The sequence below is a fragment of the Toxorhynchites rutilus genome, chromosome 1 (assembly GCF_029784135.1).
Source record: "Toxorhynchites rutilus septentrionalis strain SRP chromosome 1, ASM2978413v1, whole genome shotgun sequence".
In the NCBI taxonomy this organism is placed as follows: Eukaryota; Metazoa; Arthropoda; class Insecta; order Diptera; family Culicidae; genus Toxorhynchites; species Toxorhynchites rutilus.
In genome coordinates this window covers 158,915,067-158,937,278 of record NC_073744.1, presented here as the reverse complement: position 1 = coordinate 158,937,278, position 22,212 = coordinate 158,915,067, and the positions used below count along the sequence as shown (strand labels likewise).

General features: G+C 41.0%; 1 protein-coding gene across 4 annotated transcripts; it reads right to left on the bottom strand.

Moving 5' to 3' along the window:
* Window positions 1-319: 319 nt before the first annotated feature.
* Window positions 320-15,009, bottom strand: LOC129778436 (AP-3 complex subunit delta). Of its 4 annotated transcripts, none has more exons than XM_055785346.1 (10): window positions 14,672-15,009; window positions 14,061-14,614; window positions 13,730-13,999; window positions 13,346-13,419; window positions 7,314-7,462; window positions 6,105-7,240; window positions 5,888-6,047; window positions 5,680-5,826; window positions 1,546-1,675; window positions 320-1,481 (listed from the first exon to the last, which is right to left on the bottom strand). In XM_055785346.1, exons 2-10 carry the CDS (start codon window positions 14,520-14,522, stop codon window positions 887-889), a joined length of 3,123 nt encoding a protein of 1,040 aa, XP_055641321.1. In that variant the 5' UTR covers window positions 14,523-14,614; window positions 14,672-15,009; the 3' UTR covers window positions 320-886. The 4 variants fall into 4 exon arrangements, with proteins under 4 accessions (XP_055641321.1, XP_055641328.1, XP_055641313.1 ...); XM_055785353.1 differs by having other exon boundaries at window positions 14,677-15,009; XM_055785338.1 differs by lacking the exon at window positions 13,346-13,419 and adding an exon at window positions 13,567-13,640 and having other exon boundaries at window positions 14,691-15,009.
* Between the last annotated feature and the right edge of the window lie 7,203 nt (window positions 15,010-22,212).

Below are 22,212 nucleotides of genomic sequence, written 5' to 3'. Positions count from 1 at the left end.
CACCATCCTTCTATCATTATCACTCGGTTATGGACACTGATGGAGTGAACAAACAGTACCTAACAACCAGACAAAACGGACCCAAATCATTATCGAAGAGTTATACAATTTATCCAAAATCAACATGCACCAGATAGCCTAACGGAATCCTACGTCAACTATGCGGTCGTGTCTTGGATGCAACCCTCCTGTGACTTTTTAGCGAGATAACGATCCGAATAACGCATCATTCTTCCACTTGTGTCGCATCAAACCCCTTGGATGGCCACCCCGATGGTAAATTTCTTTTTGTTCTATTCCAAAAATTGCCTCCGTTAGCTATTAGACAAATTATATATTTTTACGTTTTTCTTTTGCATTATAATAATGGTATATTCAATAATCATATGCTTGTAATTACTGATTAATTAACAATAATCGCCAGCCATCATTGCGCTTTGCGGGAACAACGGAAATACACGTTGCCCTGCGATTTTTTCTTCTTTTCCAATCGTTTCCCTCCTTCAATACATATAGCATCGGCTTTACATACATATTTGCTCGGCTTTTAAAATCATATTTCAGCTTGTCAAACATGCACGGTAAGAAGCTCTTCTTCCGTTATTGGTTCCTAGTAAAATTGATTAGTCTATTCGCTCTCGTAGCTTAGCGATTTGCGTTTTTCCTAACTCACGTCATTGCGTTTTGTTTTTCATAGCATAAAAGATTGAGATGCTTTCTCAAGAAGCTTCACCGGCAACGTGAACTTTAGCGGACTTGTTTTTAAGATAACTACTTTGAGTATAAGAGGTTAACAGGGGGCAGAGGGGATGGGGAAGTGAGAGGGAGGAAACCAGGGTATAACGGAGAAAATTTGTTCCAGGCTACTTACGATTTAGAGTTTCTATTAAATGACCTCCTTACTTGGAGTAGAGATTCCAATGGCTTCTTCGTAACCACTCATCTTACTGCTGCTACTTTTCTCACTTTTGCTGGTTTTCTCCTTCTTGCTCTTTTTCTTTTTGTGAGTTTTATCCGTCTGTTTCGAGGATCCCTCTGCCACCATCTCGGCGTGGTTGTTGTCACCCTCCAAGTGCTTCTTTTTGTGGGAACTTTTCTTCGTCACCGGTTGCGTTTCGGGTTCGAGAAGATTCGTCGCCTGCCTCTCTGCTGCCGCTGTCCGCGAACCGATGGATGAATGCGAGGATGTTTTGCCTGTTGGGAGCCTGCTGTTGGCTACAAGCTGGTCTTCGTCGTGCTCCCGTCCGGATCGACGGTGCCGTCGTTCTCGGTCCTTGTCTTTGCTCTTCTTTTTTTCCTTTTTACGGTGCGAAGATTTCGTTGTGTCTTCGTTTTGGACTGAAGATTGCTTGGATTGGGTACCATTGTTGGCGGCTAACGCTGCCGCCGAAGCCGGTTGTTCTGACCGAGATGTGAGAATGTAGCTACTTCTAACGGCGGAGGTTTTTGCCTGTCGCGCCATACGCTCCGTTTCGAGGGAACTGTGTCGAAGGAAAAAAAAACAATCATCATGCAATGAAGTCTTATATTTTGACTGGTACTTACACATCCAGATCGATGTTCAGGGCTAGGTGAGGATCGTTTGGATCTTCGACCGTCTTCTCCTCGGCGTCGGACATAATTGCACCTTCTGGCAGTTCCACTACCGTATTCACCACATGCAGTGGTTTAGGGTCTGAAATTGAAGTTCCAGAAAACATCATTAGAGCACATCTTAGTTTTCGAGTGAGTTTAGACCTATGAGGACCCTGTATTCGATCGTAATGTTTTCAATATCTGCAATAATTAACGTTCGTCCTGCGTATTTTCCATCTATATAAATGAGAATGGAAGGCCGAATGTGATGGTAAGCGCAAAACTCGCGGAAGGAATGATCCGATTTGAACTGTTGTATTCGTCTCTTCCCGTAGATCAATATACAGAGAAAAATCGGAAAATTCTGAAGGAAGATGGGAACGAAATTGGTCTTTCTTCGAAAGTGGAAATGGATTTGCTATATCTCCTATCTATATAAATAAGAACGGATCGCCAAATGTGTTGCTAAGCGCGAAACCTGGAAGGAATCGTCCGATTTGAGTCGTCTTTATTTTGTTGTATTCGTTTCTGCCTGTAGATCAATGATATGGAGAGAAACATCGGAAAGTTGGGGGTCTTCGTAGCCTAATTGGTTGCGTGTCCGCTACTAAGCGAACGATCATGAGCTCATAACTCAGGGACCCTCAACTGACCATCTTAGTGTGTTATTCTAGCTACTATGTCCACACAACAATCATCATGTGTCGGTAATCCCAGTCCCTTACCGCTCACATTTTCGATCTGCTGCATCGATAATTGGCACTATTAATAACGCAACAAAGGAAGCCTCATATCAACAGTCCCGCTGTGAACAGCCCAACTGTGAACATTCGAACAATAGCAATATTCTTACGCCGAAAAAAGGCGACATGTGTTGTGCATCGATAGAATAGGAATTCTCTTGTGCCTAAACGGCTACTGTGTTATAGATAAAACAAATGTTTATCGATAGATAGCGATACTCTTACGTCTCAAAATGGTAACAGTGTAATATACAACAAAAGTTATCTTAAGATACGAAATGTACACGAATGAATTCGGCTCTGTTACAGCTGAATTGCTAAATGAGCCTAATAAAATAAACTGTTGGGATAAAAAAAAATCGGAAAGTTTTCCGAAAACTCTGAAGAAAAGTCGGAAAATACAGAAAATTGAATTTTCATATGTTTTACAATTACATTGTGATAAACGTTTTAAGTTCGTTCGAGCGTTTAAGTTTAAGCGTTTTCTATCCGATGTTTCCGCTAACGAAATTGATCTTCGTTGGAATGTGGAAATGTTTGGTGTCCTGGGGTGTGTTCGGATTTTGATACAATCACGCGTCATGTCTGTCAGAGAATCTGGCGGCCAACGGCTCGTTCGATTTATTGTTCCAAAAGTTTCCTATGTACAAGGGTTTTGCTATAATTATTCTAGGCGTGGTCAGACGCAATATTTTAGATAAAGAAGGATAGCTTCTTCGAGCTGCTAACGTAAATAGGGAAAAGGAAGTGAAGACACAATTTTCTCAAAACGTAGCATGTGTTTACCTTTATTCACTGCTAGCCAAGCTAACGGCAAAGCGGAAAGAAAACAAACGCACGTCTCCACGCGGTGCGCTTCGGATAATGCAAACATAACTAATAAATAGACCCTTGCCCCAGTAAGAGGCTTCGGTATCGAATGACACTTTATGGCCGCATTGCCCGACACCCTCGTGGGAGTTTTATTGCTTTAGGGGCCCTGACTATTAGCGAGATGCACTATGTGTGGCATCTCAAGTAATCATATTACAAATGAATTTTCAGGTGAAATAACGTATTCCTACAACTTCTATCTATATAAATAGAAATGGATAGCCGAAAAAATGCTAAGCGCGAAACCCGCCGAAGAAAACGTCCGATTTGAGGATTTTTTGAGGATTTGGCGTAGTGGTAACATCTGTATCTCTCACGCTGAAGGTCAATACCTCTCTTAGGGTGGGCTGTCATACAAACGAAAAACAAATTTCTACATAACTCGAGAATTAATCAAACAAATGAAACCACATTGGACATATGGAGGTTTTAGAGTGCAATAATTGTTTCTATGGTGGTTAGACACTCCTCTCCCGCCCTAAAGGGGGGGGGGGGGGGGCTCCCATACAAATGAAACACAAATTTCTGAATAACTCGAGAACTAATCAAGCAAACGAAACCAACATTGGCATGTGGAGGTTTTAGGATGTAATAAATGTTTCTATGGTGGTTAGACACTCCGCCCCCCTCCCTAAGGGTAGCTCCCATACAAATGAAACACAAATTTCTGCATAACTCGAAAACTAATTAAGCAAATGGAGCCGAATTTGGCATGTGAAGATTTTAGGGGACAAGAAACGTTCCTGTGGTGAATTGACACTCCTCCCCCTCTCTAAGGGGAGAAGAGGGGAAGGGTATGTTTTTATTCTATCATATTTATTCCATGTAACGGAGAAACATGTTATTTGCAAGTGATGAAGAGTTCTGCGATTGAACCCACGAAAGTTCGTTTAGAAAGTATTCATATCAAAAATCAATTTTGAACAAGACGAAGTTCGCCGGTTTAGTTAGTAACACATCAGCCCACAAATTTAGTATTACGGATTAACGTGATTCGCGGTAGTCGAACCATTAATAGAATAAATACATTTTTAGTACATTTCACCGAATACTACAGTAATCATTCGATAACAGAAATTGGTTTAATTGGACTGCTATTTAACTAGGCGAGCGTTGAATGGGCTTTGGTCCAGTTAACATGTCGGTCCAGGTCCAGTTACAGAATACGTCGCGTCGCGAAAGAAGCGTTTATCTCTTGAAGCTAAGAATGAATTCAGTCAACTTTCGATAACTTGCTCTGAAGTAAAGCGTATTCCACTCAAAGCGTTCTGCACCGATCGAAACAAATGGTAGTCGGAAGAGGCAAAGTCTGGGATATAAGGCGGGTGAACCAGAATTTCATATCCGCTATTGGTGGACGAATTGAAAAAATAATAATAACTCACGGGAAAAATGTCAAAAATTCATTTGAGTTGGTAGACCATTTGAAAATGCTTCGCGGGTAGACAAGGAAGATAATCGGCTAATGTTTGAGATATACCGTAAACCAACGTTTACAGATAGACACAAACACAAAAAAAACGTAGAAAAAACAGCACCACATTAGAGTCTGAGAAGAAACAATATAAAGCCTACCGTACTTTCCCAACATAACGGACGCAGTTCAGTCTAAGTTCCGGAAATATGGATTTCATGTTGTGTGAGAGCATCCTGAAATACCTTTTGTACAACCTGATAGACAAAATTTCGCCGGATGAAAAACCAGGGATCTATCAGATTCCCTGTAATGATTGCACTAGAATAACCATTTCGTTATTCTAATTGACGTGACGAATGAATGCAAATCTGCCTCCTCATTCAATCTGACTTCAATCTACCACTACTCCACCCTGACATGTACCTCGTTGCCCGCGTACACAATCTTGTTTTAACGTCCATATAAAGAAAAAATGAAAATTTAATTTCTGTTGCAAAGAAGTAGTTACACCATTAATGGACGGCTTCTTGTACAGATTGTCAGGTATATTACTCCCAACTTTTTTCATGTAGGGGCATACAAAGAAAAAAAGAAAAATTAATTTCAACATGACAGTTGCACAGTGTTTTCAAAATTAGCTTCTTTGTATTTATGTGTATCGCACAAGTGATGTTATATACCTGGTATTATATTTACGTTGATACATGCATACATGCTACATGAGAGAGAGAAACGTATTCAGTTTGAGGAGGGAGCCATCTCAATTTGCCGTGAAATCAATTTGACCGTGACGGTGACTATAAAGAGCGTCAACCTATCTGTTGGGCGAATCGAAGATCACAGGTGCGAGGAGAATGAAGCGGTGAATCGGCCCGACCGAACAGACCACTGCAACATATCGCACAACTTCAAAAGGGGACTCTTTCGCTCTCTTTCCGATCTCTGCGAGGTCCCCAATTCGGTTGAATACATCGCTTATCAAGCGAACGATGGTGAGTTCAATCTGGGGGTCCATAGATTGAACTCATGATCTTTTGCCTATTGGTCATAATTCAAAAGAACACCACTTACCATCACTATCAGAGTCACTTTCAGTGTAGTTATGCTTCCTACTTTTCTTATGGCGTTTCGACTTCTTGCCTCCGGCCTTTTTGCTGCCGCCACTGGACTTGTTCGATTTCTGCTGGTCTAACAGATACTTATCAGATCTTTTAGTGGCTATAAAGAGTATTTCGAAATATTCAATTAGTTCACCGAAGTTGTCCCAAATTTATCTTACAATGTATTTGAAGGGGAATCTCTAGTGCGATTTCTGCGATCGGAATCTCATCGTAGTTTTCGGTAGCGTTCTGATATTCGTTAGCGCTGGAGTCTTTCTTTTTGGCTGGTTTCAGATAGTTGGGGTTATTTATCTGCTCCTGGATGCGGGCCTCTCGAATCTACAAAATATAAATTTTTGTACATTGAACCAATCACATACAAGCACTGTGTCCTACCTTGTCCAGTTCCTCTTGCGTTTGCTCCGACTTCTTGTAACCTCGATGCTCACCATTCTGCTCACGATCGTCGCTGTTCTGAACAAACAGTGAGAACTTCTCCTCATCACTGGATTCACTGCTCACCGTTGGCGGAGTGTTAATCCACTCGTCCAGATCTAACCCATCTGGTAATTGAACCTTACGTTGTGCTTTCGTTGCCACCGGATTCAAATCACCCACAAACAATTCCTTTATTTCTCGAATCAGCTCTGCTACTTCGATAGGAATCGATGGCTTCCCAAGGACTTCTGATTCCTCCACGGAAGTGGCTATATCGGTTAGAATATCGGAGTTTCCTCCCGGTAATGTATCCTTCAGTATTTGAACCATCATGAAGGCGGAGTTGGCACGTTCTTGCACCTCAATATCCCCCGAACTCTGATAGATTGGAAGTCCTTGCAGCAGTTTGTCGCAGTGCTTCCGAATATCAGCCAGGTTATCCTCCTCGAGGCAATCGTGAATCAAATTCGCAAACAATTTTGTCGCATTCTGTACGTACACCGCCTGGATATGACCGGGCAGTTGCCTCGGCTGGAGCAGTGTGTTTAGTGTTTGCTCCGGATTGTCCAGATGGCTACCAAACTCGCCAACGATCCACGCAGCCGCATAGAGCACCTCGTGCATCGTGCTATTCTGGGTGGAAATGGGATACGATGTCAGCAAACCGGACATCTCGTTGACGGCGAAAGTGCGCACCGCTTGGACCCGAATCGCCACATCCAGCAGCTGGGTAGCGATCACCTTCCCGTGCTTCGAGCCGGATTCCAGCTGGATCAGCTCCACCAGCACCGTCAGATACCACTCGAAGTTGGTCACGTACTGGTACGAACCCTGGGAGCAAATCTCGATCACCTTGAACAGCAGCTCGTCCCGATAGGCGGAACCCTCGGCCCGCTCCATGTGCCCCAGCAGCCGACGCACAATTTCCATGAGATTCTTCTTTGAGACCATACCGTACAGCAGATCCAGCGCGCGCAGCCGAATCGACTCGTCCTTATCGTCCAGACAGGCCAGAATCAGATCCTTGTGGGTTTGGACGCTCTTGGGGTGCGTCTTGAGGATTTTGGACATTGCCAGCAGGCCGAGGTATTTCACTTTGTTTGGAAGAAAAAAGAAACATAATGGTTTGAGTTTGGGGTATAGATATTATGGTGCATGGATACTCACAGTTCTGATCGGAATCTTCGATGAGAATGCGTAACTTCTGTACGCACAATTGGATGGAAGCGCTGTGATTGGGCATACCGCTGCTGATGCTGATCAACACCGCTATCACCGTGTTGATGCATTCGTATAGAAGACTCATCGCTGAGGTGCTGTGTGACGTTTGACGAGAACGTGGTTACAAAAAAAGTTATATTGTCTCACACATGAACGTTCAATTAAACAAAGCTGCATTTGCGAGTTTAAATCTAGTCGGGCGTTTATTTGACTGAATGATTGGGTAGTGGAACACGCAATGGCAGTGAAACGCTGAGGATACGCAAACCAATTTTTCATTCACGACACTACTTGTAAATTACGATTACGTGTAGTGCGACAACTGAACGGCTGCGTTGGGGTTTGGGTTCAATTCTTCGTGAATTGTATTTAAAAAAGTTTAGCGGGGAGCCTTTAGTTTACAACATTTTCCCTGTCCAGGACCACTGTGATGCGAACTTCTGGGATACTGTACACTGCCCAACTTCTATAAGACCACCTTGAATATATTTCGTTATAACACATTTAGAATTTTTAAAAATATATATACACACATTGTTGAATGCTTAAAATGAAGTATATTCAACGACAATTTCGTTCAAAAGAATCGTTTGTTTAATTATTAGATATGATGATTATTTCAGCTGTCCAGTTTTTATAGAAACATTTCGAAATTCTTAAGAATTATCAATGAAAAATTCAAAATAATCGGCAGATTCACATGTCAATAATTGAAAACCTTGCCATTTCGGTTAATATCCTGGAAAATTCGTGTTGACATACTATTTACCAAATTTTGTGGAACGGTTTTCACGATATTTTCCCCTGTCTCCGACATTGCGGCCTTAAGTTCATCAACCGTCGTGTACTGCTTTCCCTCAGCGTAGATTCTGCGTACTAGGATCCCCCAAAGATTTTCAACAAGATTCAAACCTGGAGATCGAGCCGGTCAGTCATGTTTTTGCTTAGCGATTGGAGCATGTTATCGCTGTTGTGGCGAAGCTAACTTCGTTCATTATGAAAGCAATGATGATCGGTGTCACCGAGAGCTTGTTTGTGCACACAAACGGCATTGGTGCGTCGAATTCATCAAAGATTCCCACCAAGGACAAGAGGAAATCCATCGGAAGAAAGCGACCAAGATAGCACCAGCATCGAAAAGACATGAGGCATTGAAGGCCGCCGCCACACACGCATACACTCGGGCAACTCTTTCGTTTGGTGGTCATCGAGTCAACATGAATTGCCGGCGGGCGTCGAGCGTCGAGGAGAAGAAACCGAAAAGATGTCATCTTCGGGGAGAAGAAAACAACTACCGCTGCCAAAAATTCGAAGTTACTACTGTGAAAAAGGTGAAAAACAAGGTGAAAAACCAACTAAATCATCGAAAACCGTTAACAGAAACCAAAATTACCGATGCCACAGAAAGGAGCAGAGCAATTCTGAGGAGTCCACAAGGGATTTTGTTTTCAACAAATCAAGTCCAGTCTTCTTCGAACTTTGAATTACTTTGAAGTGAAAGAGTTTATTTTGTTTTCTACTTATGATATATTACTGCGATCGAATACAATTATTTTTTTTAAATTTTTCCAATCAAGTGTGATCAACGTAAAATCACGTCTTTCGGCAATTTATTAGCGGTACAATGAATCTCAAGAAAGAAAATTCCCGCTCTATGCTCACCGGCAAACGATGTTTACTCAACAATTTCTCAAACGGGAAATGGGTGTTGTGAGGAAGGATGAATGAACGCATCATTTATGTAGACTGATTGGATGCGACAGATATTCGGTTTATTGGAAATGGTATACAAATTATATCACAGAGTTTAAAAGAATTTGAGGATTAGTGACAAGCAATGTATTATGTATAGGGCAAGCATGAGAAAGCGGAGAATAAATTTTGCACCACTTTAGCGTGATTGCTACTTTTGCTGAATATTTTGCCTTCGCTACATACAGTTTTTCGAAGACGTTGTGCACAAAGCAAACGACAATCTTGCTTTGCTAGGTGTGTTTTGCATCACTCGCATATTAATCATGACTGAGATGAAATTTCAAGCATTTCAAGTATCTATAAATATGAGTATAGATTTTTGTGATTCCAGTAATTTGTTGTTGCTGTCTCGAATAATAGAGAAGCATCTTCAGTTCATTCGACTCTGCCAGTAGTTTGCTTTTAAAGCATATAAATCGTAGATATTTTATTATTCGAATGAAGTGATAATAATGTCACTTCGTTCAGTCGACAAAGAGGTATTTCAGCTACCATTACAAACAAATGATCACTAAACCAACAATAGTCCTACGTCACCGATGCGGTTATATCACAGATATAACCCTCCCCCAGTGCGACGATATTTACGAAAAAAGGAAGTAGAGAAGATTCCAGAACATGTATATTCCTTGCTATCCATTTTGAAGGATGTGAAAGCTGTTATCTCGGTCAGAGAGCTTCGATTTACGATTTTGGAGCTCTCTTCCTTGAGGATTCGTCAAATAATTGAGCACAACTTGATGGAATCGTCCAACCCGACAAGCAATTTATCTGATATCTCCATTTTTGACGTAGGACTACGTCTTTCACTTCGGTACCAGGGTCAAAGTTTCAAAGTTTCGAAAACGAGAGAGTGACGCTGGAGTGCAAGATTTTGAACGTTAATACCTCTTTGCCGGCTGAACGGAGTGATATGGTAATCATTTCATTCGAAGGACAAAATATCCAAGAGTTATATGATTGTTAATTATTGACTCGAAAACTTGTTTCAATAGCTTTAAAATTGCTTTGAAAACACATAAATCCATATATAAGCTAGTGCACTCCCGGAAGTCCGTTCAATTGTTTTGCGATGTGAGAAGCGGAAGATCACGCTCACACGCCTATGTATTATGCTGTTCTCCTCCAATTCCATTTCGTTTCTGCAGGGTCTTATTTTTGCTGTGTATTTCCGAGGAGGAATCCATTTCTTCTTAAGCGTTAATAATCCTGCTCCGGATCAACGATGATTCCAATTGTCGGGGCATGGGGAGGGGGACTATTTGTGCTGGGAGGAATCGATCCTCTTTTGAGCGTGAATAATTACTTTCCAGCTAAACGAACTGGTATGATAATCACTTTATTCGAAAGATGAAATGTCTAAAAGTTGTATGCTTGTTACTTACTGATTGCTGAGCCAACGTTGGTCCTACGTCCACCTTGCGGTTATGTCATAGATATAACCCACTTCTAGTTTTGTCATGAAATATTCCTAGAGTATTTGTAAGTGATCAGATAAGTCCAGAAGAATCTTCGATCTAATTAGTTTACTTTCAATGTCATTGTACCAGTGAAATTTAGCAGATCTGAAAGTTGTACATGATCCTCCTCTGCGCAGGGCCGCACTTTACCTGTCAGTACTTTGATGAATTCTAGTATTGCTGTCTTTTGGGAGGATGAAGGTGACGCCACGGATGATGGAGTCAGGGAAATTATGTGATCACGTAGCACTTTGTTGAAGCACTTGGTTATCTTGGCTATCTATTACCATCCGAGTATAGCGGAAGAACGGGCACGTTCATTTTCTATATCTTTATTAGCTGTCAAGACGAACTTCGTTTCGCCCAAAATCGATTATTTGATTCGAACATTCGCGTTTTTTACGAAGCGAACGTTCGTGGGTTCAATCGCAGAACTCTTCATTGCTTGTTTTTCTTATTCTTAATGAAGTTAAATTCCGCAAACGCGAGATCCAATTGGACTAACAACGATGTCATTGTAGAACATATGTGAATTAATTTTCCCAAACTTAGCTTGTGCACCCATTTAATAGATGGTACATATAGCAAAATTTGTAGTGAAGTGTTGGGAAATTTACGCTCTGGGACCGATAGACAAGAACAATCGTTTCCCACATCTTAAAAATGGTTCTCGTTTCGGGTTTCCTTTAAGTTAGTATTTACAATGATGCTATCTTATGAAGAGATTGGATCTTATTTACAACATTGTTCTGCCAATAAGCCATAGTTGTAGTTCTCCAAATCCGGACAACACCGATTCTTGCGCCAGCTCGTGGTTCATTCTCCTTCTTCATACTCCGTTTTCCTGTACACCACCGTATATTGTTCTGATCACTCGGCGTTCGCAAATGCTTGTGCTTGTGAGTTCTTTTCGAGCATCGTCCATGCTTCTTGCATGTAGAGAACAACCGATCGAATTAGGGATTTGTGGGTAATGGGGGTAAGACGAACATGTTAAGAAGAACTTCAATTGTATCTTTGGAAACTAATTGTTTCCAAAACTTAAAAGTTTCTTACAGTTCAATTTACTTTTTCGTACATAGCTAATATCGTTTCTGTTATCTCGCAAACCGAAATATAACCATCAGCGAATTCAATTAATGTAATTAAACCACTCAAAATGCTTAATATCAAAGCCGGAAAAATTACATCCATACGCGAAATCATGTTTGATTTTCGGTATTTGTTTCCCTATTCCTCTTTTGATCAGTATTCATTGTCATAGAATAATTCAAATATTATAGAATAGCATGTAGAAGGGATTCCCATCAACAGAAATTTTAAATTTATTTATACAAATCAACCACCTGTCCGTTATATCCCCCCCTGTCTGTCTTACCCGCGGTGCCCCTACAAGATACATTTCGTACGGGGTCGGAGTTTGTTGGACCTTAAGGATTTGCGGAGTTAATAGTAGGCGCGACTTCCACTGACTATACGTCTTCGGGTTTCACGGCTGTTGTTGTGGTCAGTTGTTATCAAGGAGCCAAGGTAGACAAATTCGTCGACCATTTCGGGCTCGTTGCCGTCGATAACAACACTACAGCCAAGAAGAATTTTGTGACGAACGGCCCCTCATTCCAGCACGTATCCAGTCTTAAACGCATCGATCTCAAGCCCAATCAGACTTGCTTTATGTTTCAGTCGGGCATACAAGTCAGCAACCGTTGCATGTGTCCTTCCAATTATGTCCACGTCATCGATGAAACAGTTAAACTGACTGGACTTGTTGAAAATCATATTTGGCATGTTGGAGTCAGCTCTCCGCATAACACCTTTCAGCGCCACGACGAATAGCAGATAGGTGTGTCCATCGCCTTGTCGAAATCTCCTGTGAGTTTCAAACGAATCCGACTGATCACCTGAGATCCACACCCTGCATGGCACACCGTTCATCGTTGCCTGAGTCAGTCTTGTTGCTTCCGAGGAAAGCCGCATTCGCCTATGATTCTCCATAACTCTCGGTCGGTCGGTCAATTGTATCATATGCGGTTTTGAAGCCCACGAAGATGTGGTGCGTAGGGACTTGATAATCGTGACACTTTTAGAGAATCTGTCAGTGTAAAAATCTGCTCTGTCATCAAGCAACCGGGTTTGAAACCGGACTGATAACTTCCCACAAAAAATGATAATCGGTGGCGATAGACGGCGAAAGAGGATGAGACAGAATTTTGTAGGCACCATTCAGGATCATGATTGCACGGTAGTTTTCACAATCCAGCTAGACACCTTTTTTTATAGATGGGGCAGGTTAGTCTTTCCTTCCTCTCCTCCGGTATGTGTTCTGTGCCGCGGATCTCTGCAATTTTCTCATCCTTACCAGCTACCTTGTGGTTCTTTAGCTGATGAATAGCCTCCTTAACTTCGCCTATCGTCGGGGATGACACGTCGTCATTGTTCACTGCACCGGTGTAGTCCATTTCTTGGTTTCCAGTCTGGGCGCTATTAACATGTTCATCATAGTGCTGCATATTTTGGCCAGCGGCACAAACCCTTTGTGCGAGGTGTTAAGTTTCTTGGCGATTCTTGAGAACGATAAAGCAGCTCCATCTTTTCACAATCCTTTTCTTACAGGTGGCCCTTTTTCCCGAAAGAGATGTTTCCCTCCCGCGGAAAGCCTCTCCACAATTCCATCTACCCAATCATCAGCCATCTTTGAACGCGAGCGCCGCTTTGAAATACTCTCTAAAAAGCATAGCAACTAAAACGAAACATAAAACTTGCCTATGAATTAAATTGGTCAACGGTTCAATTAGCTTTTTGCCTAATCGAGGTTCTAGCGGAGTTAAAGCACCAAACTGCAATGGAAATAAAAAAAGAAACATGATGAGACCAACAATACACGCGTTAACACGCATCCACATAAAAATGACGATAGCCACCCAAGAGAGCGATAAGTAAAAAAATGAACAAAAATAAACGAAAAAAGTAAAGTGCTTCGACACCTTGAGATCAACTCAATCAGTGGATGTGTTAACTTTCTTCCCAGGGCCGGTTCGATCGCCGTTAAACTGGCAAACTTCCGGAACGTAAGTAACGGGAAGGAAAACAATTCGTTGTAATAAATTACAAAAAACGAAAGCAATTATTGGATCTGAAGTGACTCACCAGCTTTATGATCTTGATCAGCATCCAATTGTTGGTGGAAGTGGTCATCAGTTTGAAGAAAATCGGCGCCAGCGATAGGTAATTTTTGGGATTTTTGCGTGCGAGTTCGCAAATCACGTTCACTGCGGCCGATTGCACCCCAGGATCGGGATCTTCCAGTTTCTCCTTGAGCTTGGGAAAGGCAGGTCTGAGCGCTTCCGGGTATCGCAGAAACACTTTATACATCATGAGGACGGCTTTCATTCGTAAGTACGGTCGGGTAGAACTCATCTGGAAGCAAAATGATACACAATTGATTCCCATCTAAAATACAAACATCCATCAATCGCACCAGAGTCATGATATCGTTAGCTAAGTCCCTCGATAAATCGGTTGAAATGAAGCAACTCAGTCCGGAGAGAGCTACTCCGGCATCGTATTGATTGGTGGAACTCAGATCCTTTCTGATCATATTGGTGGTCAACATCAACAGTTCGCTGTCCGGGTGGAAGCACTGGCTCGCTGCTAAATAACCGATCCGCTTGCAAGTGAACCGATTGGAGCTCATCACTTCGATCATGTTGAAACCGGCCCACGAAATGTCGTATCCGCACATTTGCAGATAGGTGAGCTTGGCCACAGCGTTCGCCTTCACATTAATATTGTCCTGCCGCAGCTCCTGTTTGATTTCTTCCATGCACTGGGCGATGTATTTCGCCTCATTGTCCTTGTTGTTACGAATGCCCCGAACCAGATCGGTCAGGTTTTTATCGAACATTCGCTCGAAGTTTCCTTTCACCTTCTTCAGAGCCATTCTCACCCCGTCACTGTTTGTTTTGCTGCAATAACAGGCCGAGGCTGCACCGTTTTGCTGGCCCAACGGGATTAGTTTTAACACACAAACAGCTGGAAGAGAGAAAGGAATGTGGGAGTAAAATTTACTTTATTTTTTTCTCCTACTACCCTACTGATTTATGCTAACCACTACTACTTCTTCTTCTTGTTCGCCGTCTTCTTCACCCAGAGTGACTAAAGAGAACGATTAGCCACGATCCGATGGAGCCAGCTAGCCACTTTATTATTCCACATCTATCAATCCCCGTTTCAGTTCATTGTTTACACCGTCGTCGTTTGGTCAATACTGGGGATGCAATTATGGTGAGTGAAATTGTGCAGATGCAGCAGCCTTTTGCGAATGATGTTGGATGCGGACGACAGACACTGCAACTTTCGCGATAAAGCGATAAACACACAGCGAAAAAATTTCACTCGCTCTCTCTCGTCTCCGATGGCTGGCAGTTAGCTGATGTGTCAAAAAATGATTTCCTCGGATCGGTGACAGATGCGGGTCGATCAAAAAGTGGCCAAGATCGAAAAGAAGGGGGTGAGCAGATGTGAGCGATGTTGAAGGAATCGTCGCAATATGTAGTGAGATTTTGGTAACAATAGCCACCTACAGAATCGGAAAGTTGATCTTAATTTTCAGCATGAAATTGTTATTGTTTATCATTCGCCAACTTATCCCCTTTCTACAATTTGAGTGAAACAATAATACTTATGAAGTACCTCCTTCAGAAATTGCACCATTTTCTACGAAAAATGAATACATTGCACACATAATCTCCTTTACTCTGGGTCGAGAGTAACGTTAGATAGGAAAGTTTCTCGCTTTGTCCTGGAAGCCACCTTACTCATCTAATCACGACGTTCGCCTTCGGGAATATTGTGACTTGAGCCATCTAAAAAAATACGTGATTTTTTTAGATGGCTCTGTTTATTTTTATTAGGCCTTTTTAGCAATTCAGCTGTAACAGAGCCGAATTTATCGTGTACACCCAGGTTTTTTTGCGCGGTTTTTTTTGCTGTGGTTTTTTTACGAAGTTTTTTTACGCGGATTTTCCAATTTACGCGGTTTTTTTACACGGTTTTTTTTACGAGGTACGTATCCCCCTCGTAAAAAAAACCTGGGTGTACCTTTTTTCTCATGTTGTATATTACACAGTAGCCATTTAGGCCTAAGAGTATTCTTATTCGATCGATACACAACACATGTCGCCTTTTTCGGCGTAAGAATATTCCTATTGTTAGAATGTTCATAGATGGATTATATACACAGCGGGACTGTTGATATGAGGCTTCCATTGTTGTGTTACAAATCGCTCCAATTACCGATGCAGCAGACCGTATTGTGAGCGGTAAGGGACTGGGATTACCGTCACATGATGATTGTGGCGTGGATGTAGTAGCTAGAATAACACACAAAGATGGTCAGTTGAGGGCTCTGAGTTATGAGCTCATGATTGTTCGCTTAGTAGCGGACACGCAAACAATTAGGCTACAAAACCCCCCTTAGTGTGATTGTTTCTTCTAATTAGCTCTTTACAATTTCCTTTCACTCACTTCACAGTCAGCAGTTCCTAAATTGAATACGATCTTATTCAATTTATTAAATTTATTATTATTATCTTATTTCCTCACAAAAAAAAATGACTACCTTAGCTTAGCAATCATTCGTTTGTATTGATAAATTCTTGATTGAATGAAACAGTTTCCAAATTCAATTGAGTTAAATATATTTGCTCTGTGAGTGAAAAAAAATGAACAAATGCCGTGTAAAGTCAATTCATTTATTGTGATTGATTGTTCTTCGTTATAAGTAAATTTAATGACGGACCTTTTACGTTTGGTATGATGACTAGAACAAAATATATGTACGGAAGAATTATCAAACGTTTGATGAACCAGCCTAAGGCTGAAAATCTTTCCAATAAAGACAAAAAAAAATTATCAAACGATTATTTTATTTTACATTTCCCTCTGAAGTTTACATCCCGCAAGTGTACATACTTCTCGAATCTCGAATTTGCTTGAAACTGGGAAGTTCATTCGCTTCTAGTGTCTGCACGATTTTCCCAGGTTCCTAAGTTTAGAAGATCATGTTAGGACAGACATATTCCACTCTGCACAAAGGCAAGCGAAGGCAAAAGTACTCGCAGTTTGCATTTATTTGCAGAGCCGATTTCCCCAGAAACCTCGTTTTTGAAGTCTGTGTTAGGGAAACACATTTCAATCGGAACAAAAATACCCCCGATTTGTATGAATTCGCAATACCGATTTCCCCACGCTCCATGGATTTGAAGTCTGTGTTAGGGAAACACATTCCAGTCGGAACAAAAATACCCCCGACTTGCATGAATTTGAAATACCGATTTCTCCAGGCACCTTGGTTTAGAAATCTCTATTAGGGAACACATTTCGGTGGGAACAAAAGCTCCCCCTACTTTCGTGTGTTCTTCTTCTTCTTTTTGGCTTTAAGAGGGTTTAAACTTTTCAGTTCACTCGCCTCTAGGCTCTTTCGTGTGTTTGCAATGCCGATTTCGCTGCTTGGTTTTAAAGTCTGTGTTAGGGAACATTTTTCGATGAGAACAAAAGTCCCCCTACTTTCATGTATTTGCAATGCCGATTTCCCCAAGGCTGCTTGGTTTTGATGGCTGTGTTAGGGAAACCGTAAATCGGGCCAATCAAAACGATGCAGTTAGGGCGTTTAGATAACGCCTAATATTTTACAGTTATTCAATTGTTTATCTAATGAAAAACATGCGTAGAAATGCGTAGAAATATTCCCTATCAAGTGATGCAAACATCTCTCCTATCCAGTACGAAATGTTCGAGCTATAAGCATTCGAAATCTTTCATTTTTTCCTGCATGTTCTGTGTTTAGGTTTTCATTTTACCCTCCATATATTCCGGTTAGACGTAGTCCCACGTCAAAAGGCAGTAGATGAGTGTACTGATCGAAAGATCTTATAAGATAACCTTTGTTTGCTCAATTCCTGACAATGAGAAGGCGGACACTCTCACAAAGGTGTATGCCCAGGAAGGCGGATTGTTTGATAGACAGATTTCAATGCGATGAATGTTTTCAATTATTGCGTCAGAGTTCCCTCTTGAGTTGGCAAACCGATTGGTACACTGGAAGTCCCAAGCTTTGCCTTGCTTTCTCACGAACACCATGCGCCTGGAGCTATGCAATCATTCCACATCGATACACCACGAGTGAGGTTCGATGTTGTAGGTTCTGGCTTAGTTGAATCACCACGAGTGTCGTTCGACGTTGTACGCGAAAGGGTTCAACTGAAAGACCCCGCATAAGAATTTAATGCTTTTGTGTTTTTTTTCTTTTTCGTTTTTAAATTGTTTGTCTTGTCCCCTCAGCTAGTCGTACACCAGTTGCTATCCCTGGTAATTATGCACAATGCTACAGTAACAACGGGCAGCAACAACGATACCTCATATCCAGATTCCTCGCCTAACCCGTCCCACAAAAATTGTTGCCACTCTAACTTCGAGTAAACCGCGTGTAATCGGTCGAACCTACTAAACATAGATTTAAGTTGAAATTTTCAATTTTTCAAATAAATGAATAGGAAAAAAGACACAAGTTTAGCTCCACTCCAGTAGCAAATAACATGTTTTCCGTTACATGGAACACATATTTGAAACCGAAAAGAGAATCTTCATTCATAATTTTCGATAATCAAAGCGCGTTATTCTCCATTGCGAGTATTCATTGCCATTTTCGCTTTACACCAACGAAACACGAAGCGAACGCAAAATCTAATTGAACTAACAACGATGTCATTGAATTATTATTTTTCGAACATTCCCTCAAATTAAAAAAAAACAATTTTTTTCTCACCATAACATTGATCTACGGGCAGATACGAATACAGTACATTTGGCCTTCCATTTCTATTTATATCGATAAAAGATATAGGAGTGCCTTATTTCGCGTGAAAATCAATTTCCACTTTCGAACAAAGATCAATTTTGTTAGCGCAAACATCGAATGGAACAACAACGCATATTATGATGTAATTGTAAAACATATGGGAATTCTATTTTCCGAATTTTCGAACTTTCCTTCAGAGTTTTCCGAAAATTTTCCGATTTTTCACTCCGCTATATTTATCGCCGTAAGAGACGAATACAACAAAATGAAGACGGCTCAAATCGGACCTTTCCTTCCTCGGGTTTTCCGCTTATCAACACATTTGGCCTTCCATTTTTATTTATCTAGATTAGGGGCTGTCCAGCTTAGAACTGGGCGGTTTCGAATCGTTTCTTAGAAGATCGATCTTTTCCGATTTCCGATTTTTTAATAAAACGACTGCCTGACGGCACAAGATGAATGCGCGGCCTTCATGCTGAGGAACAAAACAAAATGCTTTTGATGTTTGAATAAAAATATGAAATTTGTGTTCCCTGCTTAACCCTCCTGTACTCGTGTGCAAAATTATAACACGTATATTTACTCGCGCACGGTGTCACATACCGAAAGTTTAACTTCTCTGTAGTGTTGCCATTGTGTATTTTTCAGGCTTTGTTGGCATTTATTTGAAGAAAAGGGTATAATTGAATGGGAAAACTCCAAAAAATATGTTTTCTTCGTCTTTATTCAGTTTTAACCCTTTGCGGTCGGGTTTAATTTTACTTGAAAGAGATTCTCCTATCTTTCCACGCTAATAATATTTTGTTTATACCAAGTAACGTTACCAGTTATTCATAGAAACTCCGTATACATTCGTGAAAAAGTTCACTAGACATTAAAATTCGTTTAGAAAAAATGTAAACTATGGCATCGTTGAATAAAGTATTCAGTATGATTCCTTGCTGTGGTGGCTGAGAGCAGACAAACGATCGCAAAGGGTTAAAAGTCATCTAATTCAGCCTTCTCAAAACAGAGAAATTTTTTATACTCCAACACAAATATCGAAATTCAACTTTTTCCCTGTTATTAATTAAAAATAAGCAACTGAATATAACTCATGAAAGTATAAAGAGCTAGAAAATAAAAACGTATTAATCGATTGTGGTTTCATTGGCGTGAGAATCAGAACATTCCATAACTGCATGCTCGAGACAAACATATTTCTCACATTTCATGCAGTTGTAGCGTGTTTTTCGGGTCTATTTTCGAGAATAAGAATGTATAACGACCTTCTAGATAGTTACTGGATGATAAAGATTCTGGAATATCAAGTTTTCATATATCTAATAATCTTGGCGTGGTGTTCTTGGTAAGCTAAGAATTAATTCCTGTTTTTTTTATGGGGCACGAAAAGATGATATAAAGGATTTCTAGGAACTTCCTGCGACTTGTTTTCTTGTCGATATTGTTCAGCTCACATATTATAAAAAAATATCCCCGCAACTGTAACTGTAAAAAATAACCATAAACCACCGATTCAATCCAATGACAAAAAGAACTGAAATCAAATAAGAATAGTTCGGTAATGTTCTTATGCATTATATTCAAAAAATATTCCTCGCCACTAACATTAATTTAAACATTTCATTCAACAATATTCCAGAATATGAAAAAAGCCACTTGCCCAAAAAAGTTACTCCTATACTCGCGTCGGTGTGTCAGACCGAAAGTTTTGAAAAAGTGACACACATCCCTTTCCTACCAACACATGCGATACGCTAAACGATGTTGAACGTCGAATAACGAAGCTAGAGAAAATCGCAAAGTCGTAGTGTTGATATTTTCTGGGAAATGAACGAATTATTGATTTCTCGGTCTCACAGACCTATGCCCGGGTATAGGAGTTTTAAACAAAAGATGACATTCATAAAGGACAAGTATATAAATCGAAAAAAAAATATTTTTAAAAGATCGATTCTTTGGTACCGGTTTAATCAATGGAGCGATCCCTGCGCCGTTTAAAGAATCGATACGACAAGATCGATCTTTTTATAAAGATCGTCCAATCCTAGTCCAGATACCACATAGACGGGAAAAGCACCATTTTAGACACCCTCACCTCCGTCGTCAAGCGTGGACAATTTCGATACCTCTCCCCTTGTTGCCCACGTGGACATTCCACCAGTTTTTTTGAAAAAAAATCTGAAAAATATTAGAACTGCGCTTGAATTTAATTTGAAGATTGGTGAAGATTGGTTATTGGTTGGTTTTTATTCTATTGGGTTTTTCAATAAGAGCGCTACAAAAGTTTTTTTTAAATAAAACAAAAACGGGTTTGGATATCAATGAAATTCTTCATTCATGTAGAAGTACATTTGATGCCATTATGTATGGAACTCGATTTCTTTTGCATGGCCACCACGGGTACGCTTGCAGAAATCCAGGCGCTGAACTCAATTTTCGATGGTTTTTAAGCATAAATTTGCCGATACTGCTGCAATTTCACGTTCGTTATTCGTACGAAGTTCATCAATCGTCGCTGGGTTGTTGGCATAGGCCAACGTGGCCCCACAGGGAATAGTCTAACGGCGTCAAATCGCACGACCGAGGCGGACCATTTCGTGAGATAACGCGCCCACCAAACTTGGTTTTCAATAAATCGATTGTTAAATTCGCTGTGTGGCTTGTAGCGTCGTCCTATCGAAACCACATATTGTCCAAGGCCATATCATCCAATTCGGGCGATTCCCATTCACAGTAATGTGCCGGTTTTGATCGTCACGGAAGAAGTACGGTCCAATGACGCCGCCGGACCATAAACCGCACCAAACCGTAATTTTTTCGGGAAGCAATGGTGACTCATGGAGTACGTGTGGATTGCTGCCTGACCAATAACGCATATTTTGCTTATTGACGAAGTCATTCAGCCAGAACTGAGCCACATCGCTGAAGATGATTTTTCAGTGAAAATCCGAATCATTTTCAAGTTGTTGCTCAGTGCAATTCACGAACATACGACGCTTCAGGTGGACAAGCAGCTTCAGTTCTTGTGTCAATTTGATCTTGTGAGGATGTAGGCAAAGATCTTCTCGCAAAATTCGCCACAACGACGTCACAGAGATGCCTAACGCTTGAGAACGACGTGTGGGAGACGTATTTGGGTCTTCCTCAATTGATGCGCTAGCGGCAGCAATATTCTCGACCAAGACGGGTCTATGGTACTAGGTGAGGCCGTTTCGTCACTAAGTTGGTTAGGGGAGAGGTATATGAAAACAGTACGGAAGAAAGCAGAAGGGGAATTATTTGCTTGTAGCGTGAAAGAAACAGACTGATCACGAGCGAGCTTCGGCACTAGCGTATTGTGTTTTGTTTACAAACAAAACACAGTAGACTTCCAAGATGGCTGAAGAGTGGTTTTAGCAAGTTGGCCCACCTTAGGATATACTTCTAGGCGCCTTGATTCTCGACACTACGGGCACCTCTTTATCTCACTGGCACGGGAACATTCTGTACTGTGTCTGTGGATTCAAATTTTTTCACTCAATTGTTGATCGTTGAGTTGAGGTCATTGATTCCGAATTTCTGTAGTAAATTTTAATAATTTCGACTTGTTTGTTGGATCGTGTATCATACCATTATGAAATGGCAAACCTTACTGGAGAGAAATGTCAAGAGAGCGGGAAAAATATGGCGTCGTTTGCTGTCCCTGTCGGTCTACTTTTGTAGCGTCCCTATTGAAATACCTGTTAGATAAGAGGTTGATTTTCTCGAATAAATTAGAGAACAGAAACTA

Excerpts from the sequence above, each read along its gene's own strand:
- LOC129778436 (XM_055785346.1), bottom strand. The coding sequence starts at position 14,522 with ATGGCTCTGAAGAAGGTGAAAGGAAACTTCGAGCGAATGTTCGATAAA. Across the intron at positions 7,463-13,345 it reads TTGACCAATTTAATTCATAG|CACCTCAGCGATGAGTCTTC; the intron begins GCAAGTTTTATG and ends AACGTCACACAG. Across the intron at positions 1,676-5,679 it reads AAGTGACTCTGATAGTGATG|ACCCTAAACCACTGCATGTG; the intron begins GTAAGTGGTGTT and ends CTTCAATTTCAG.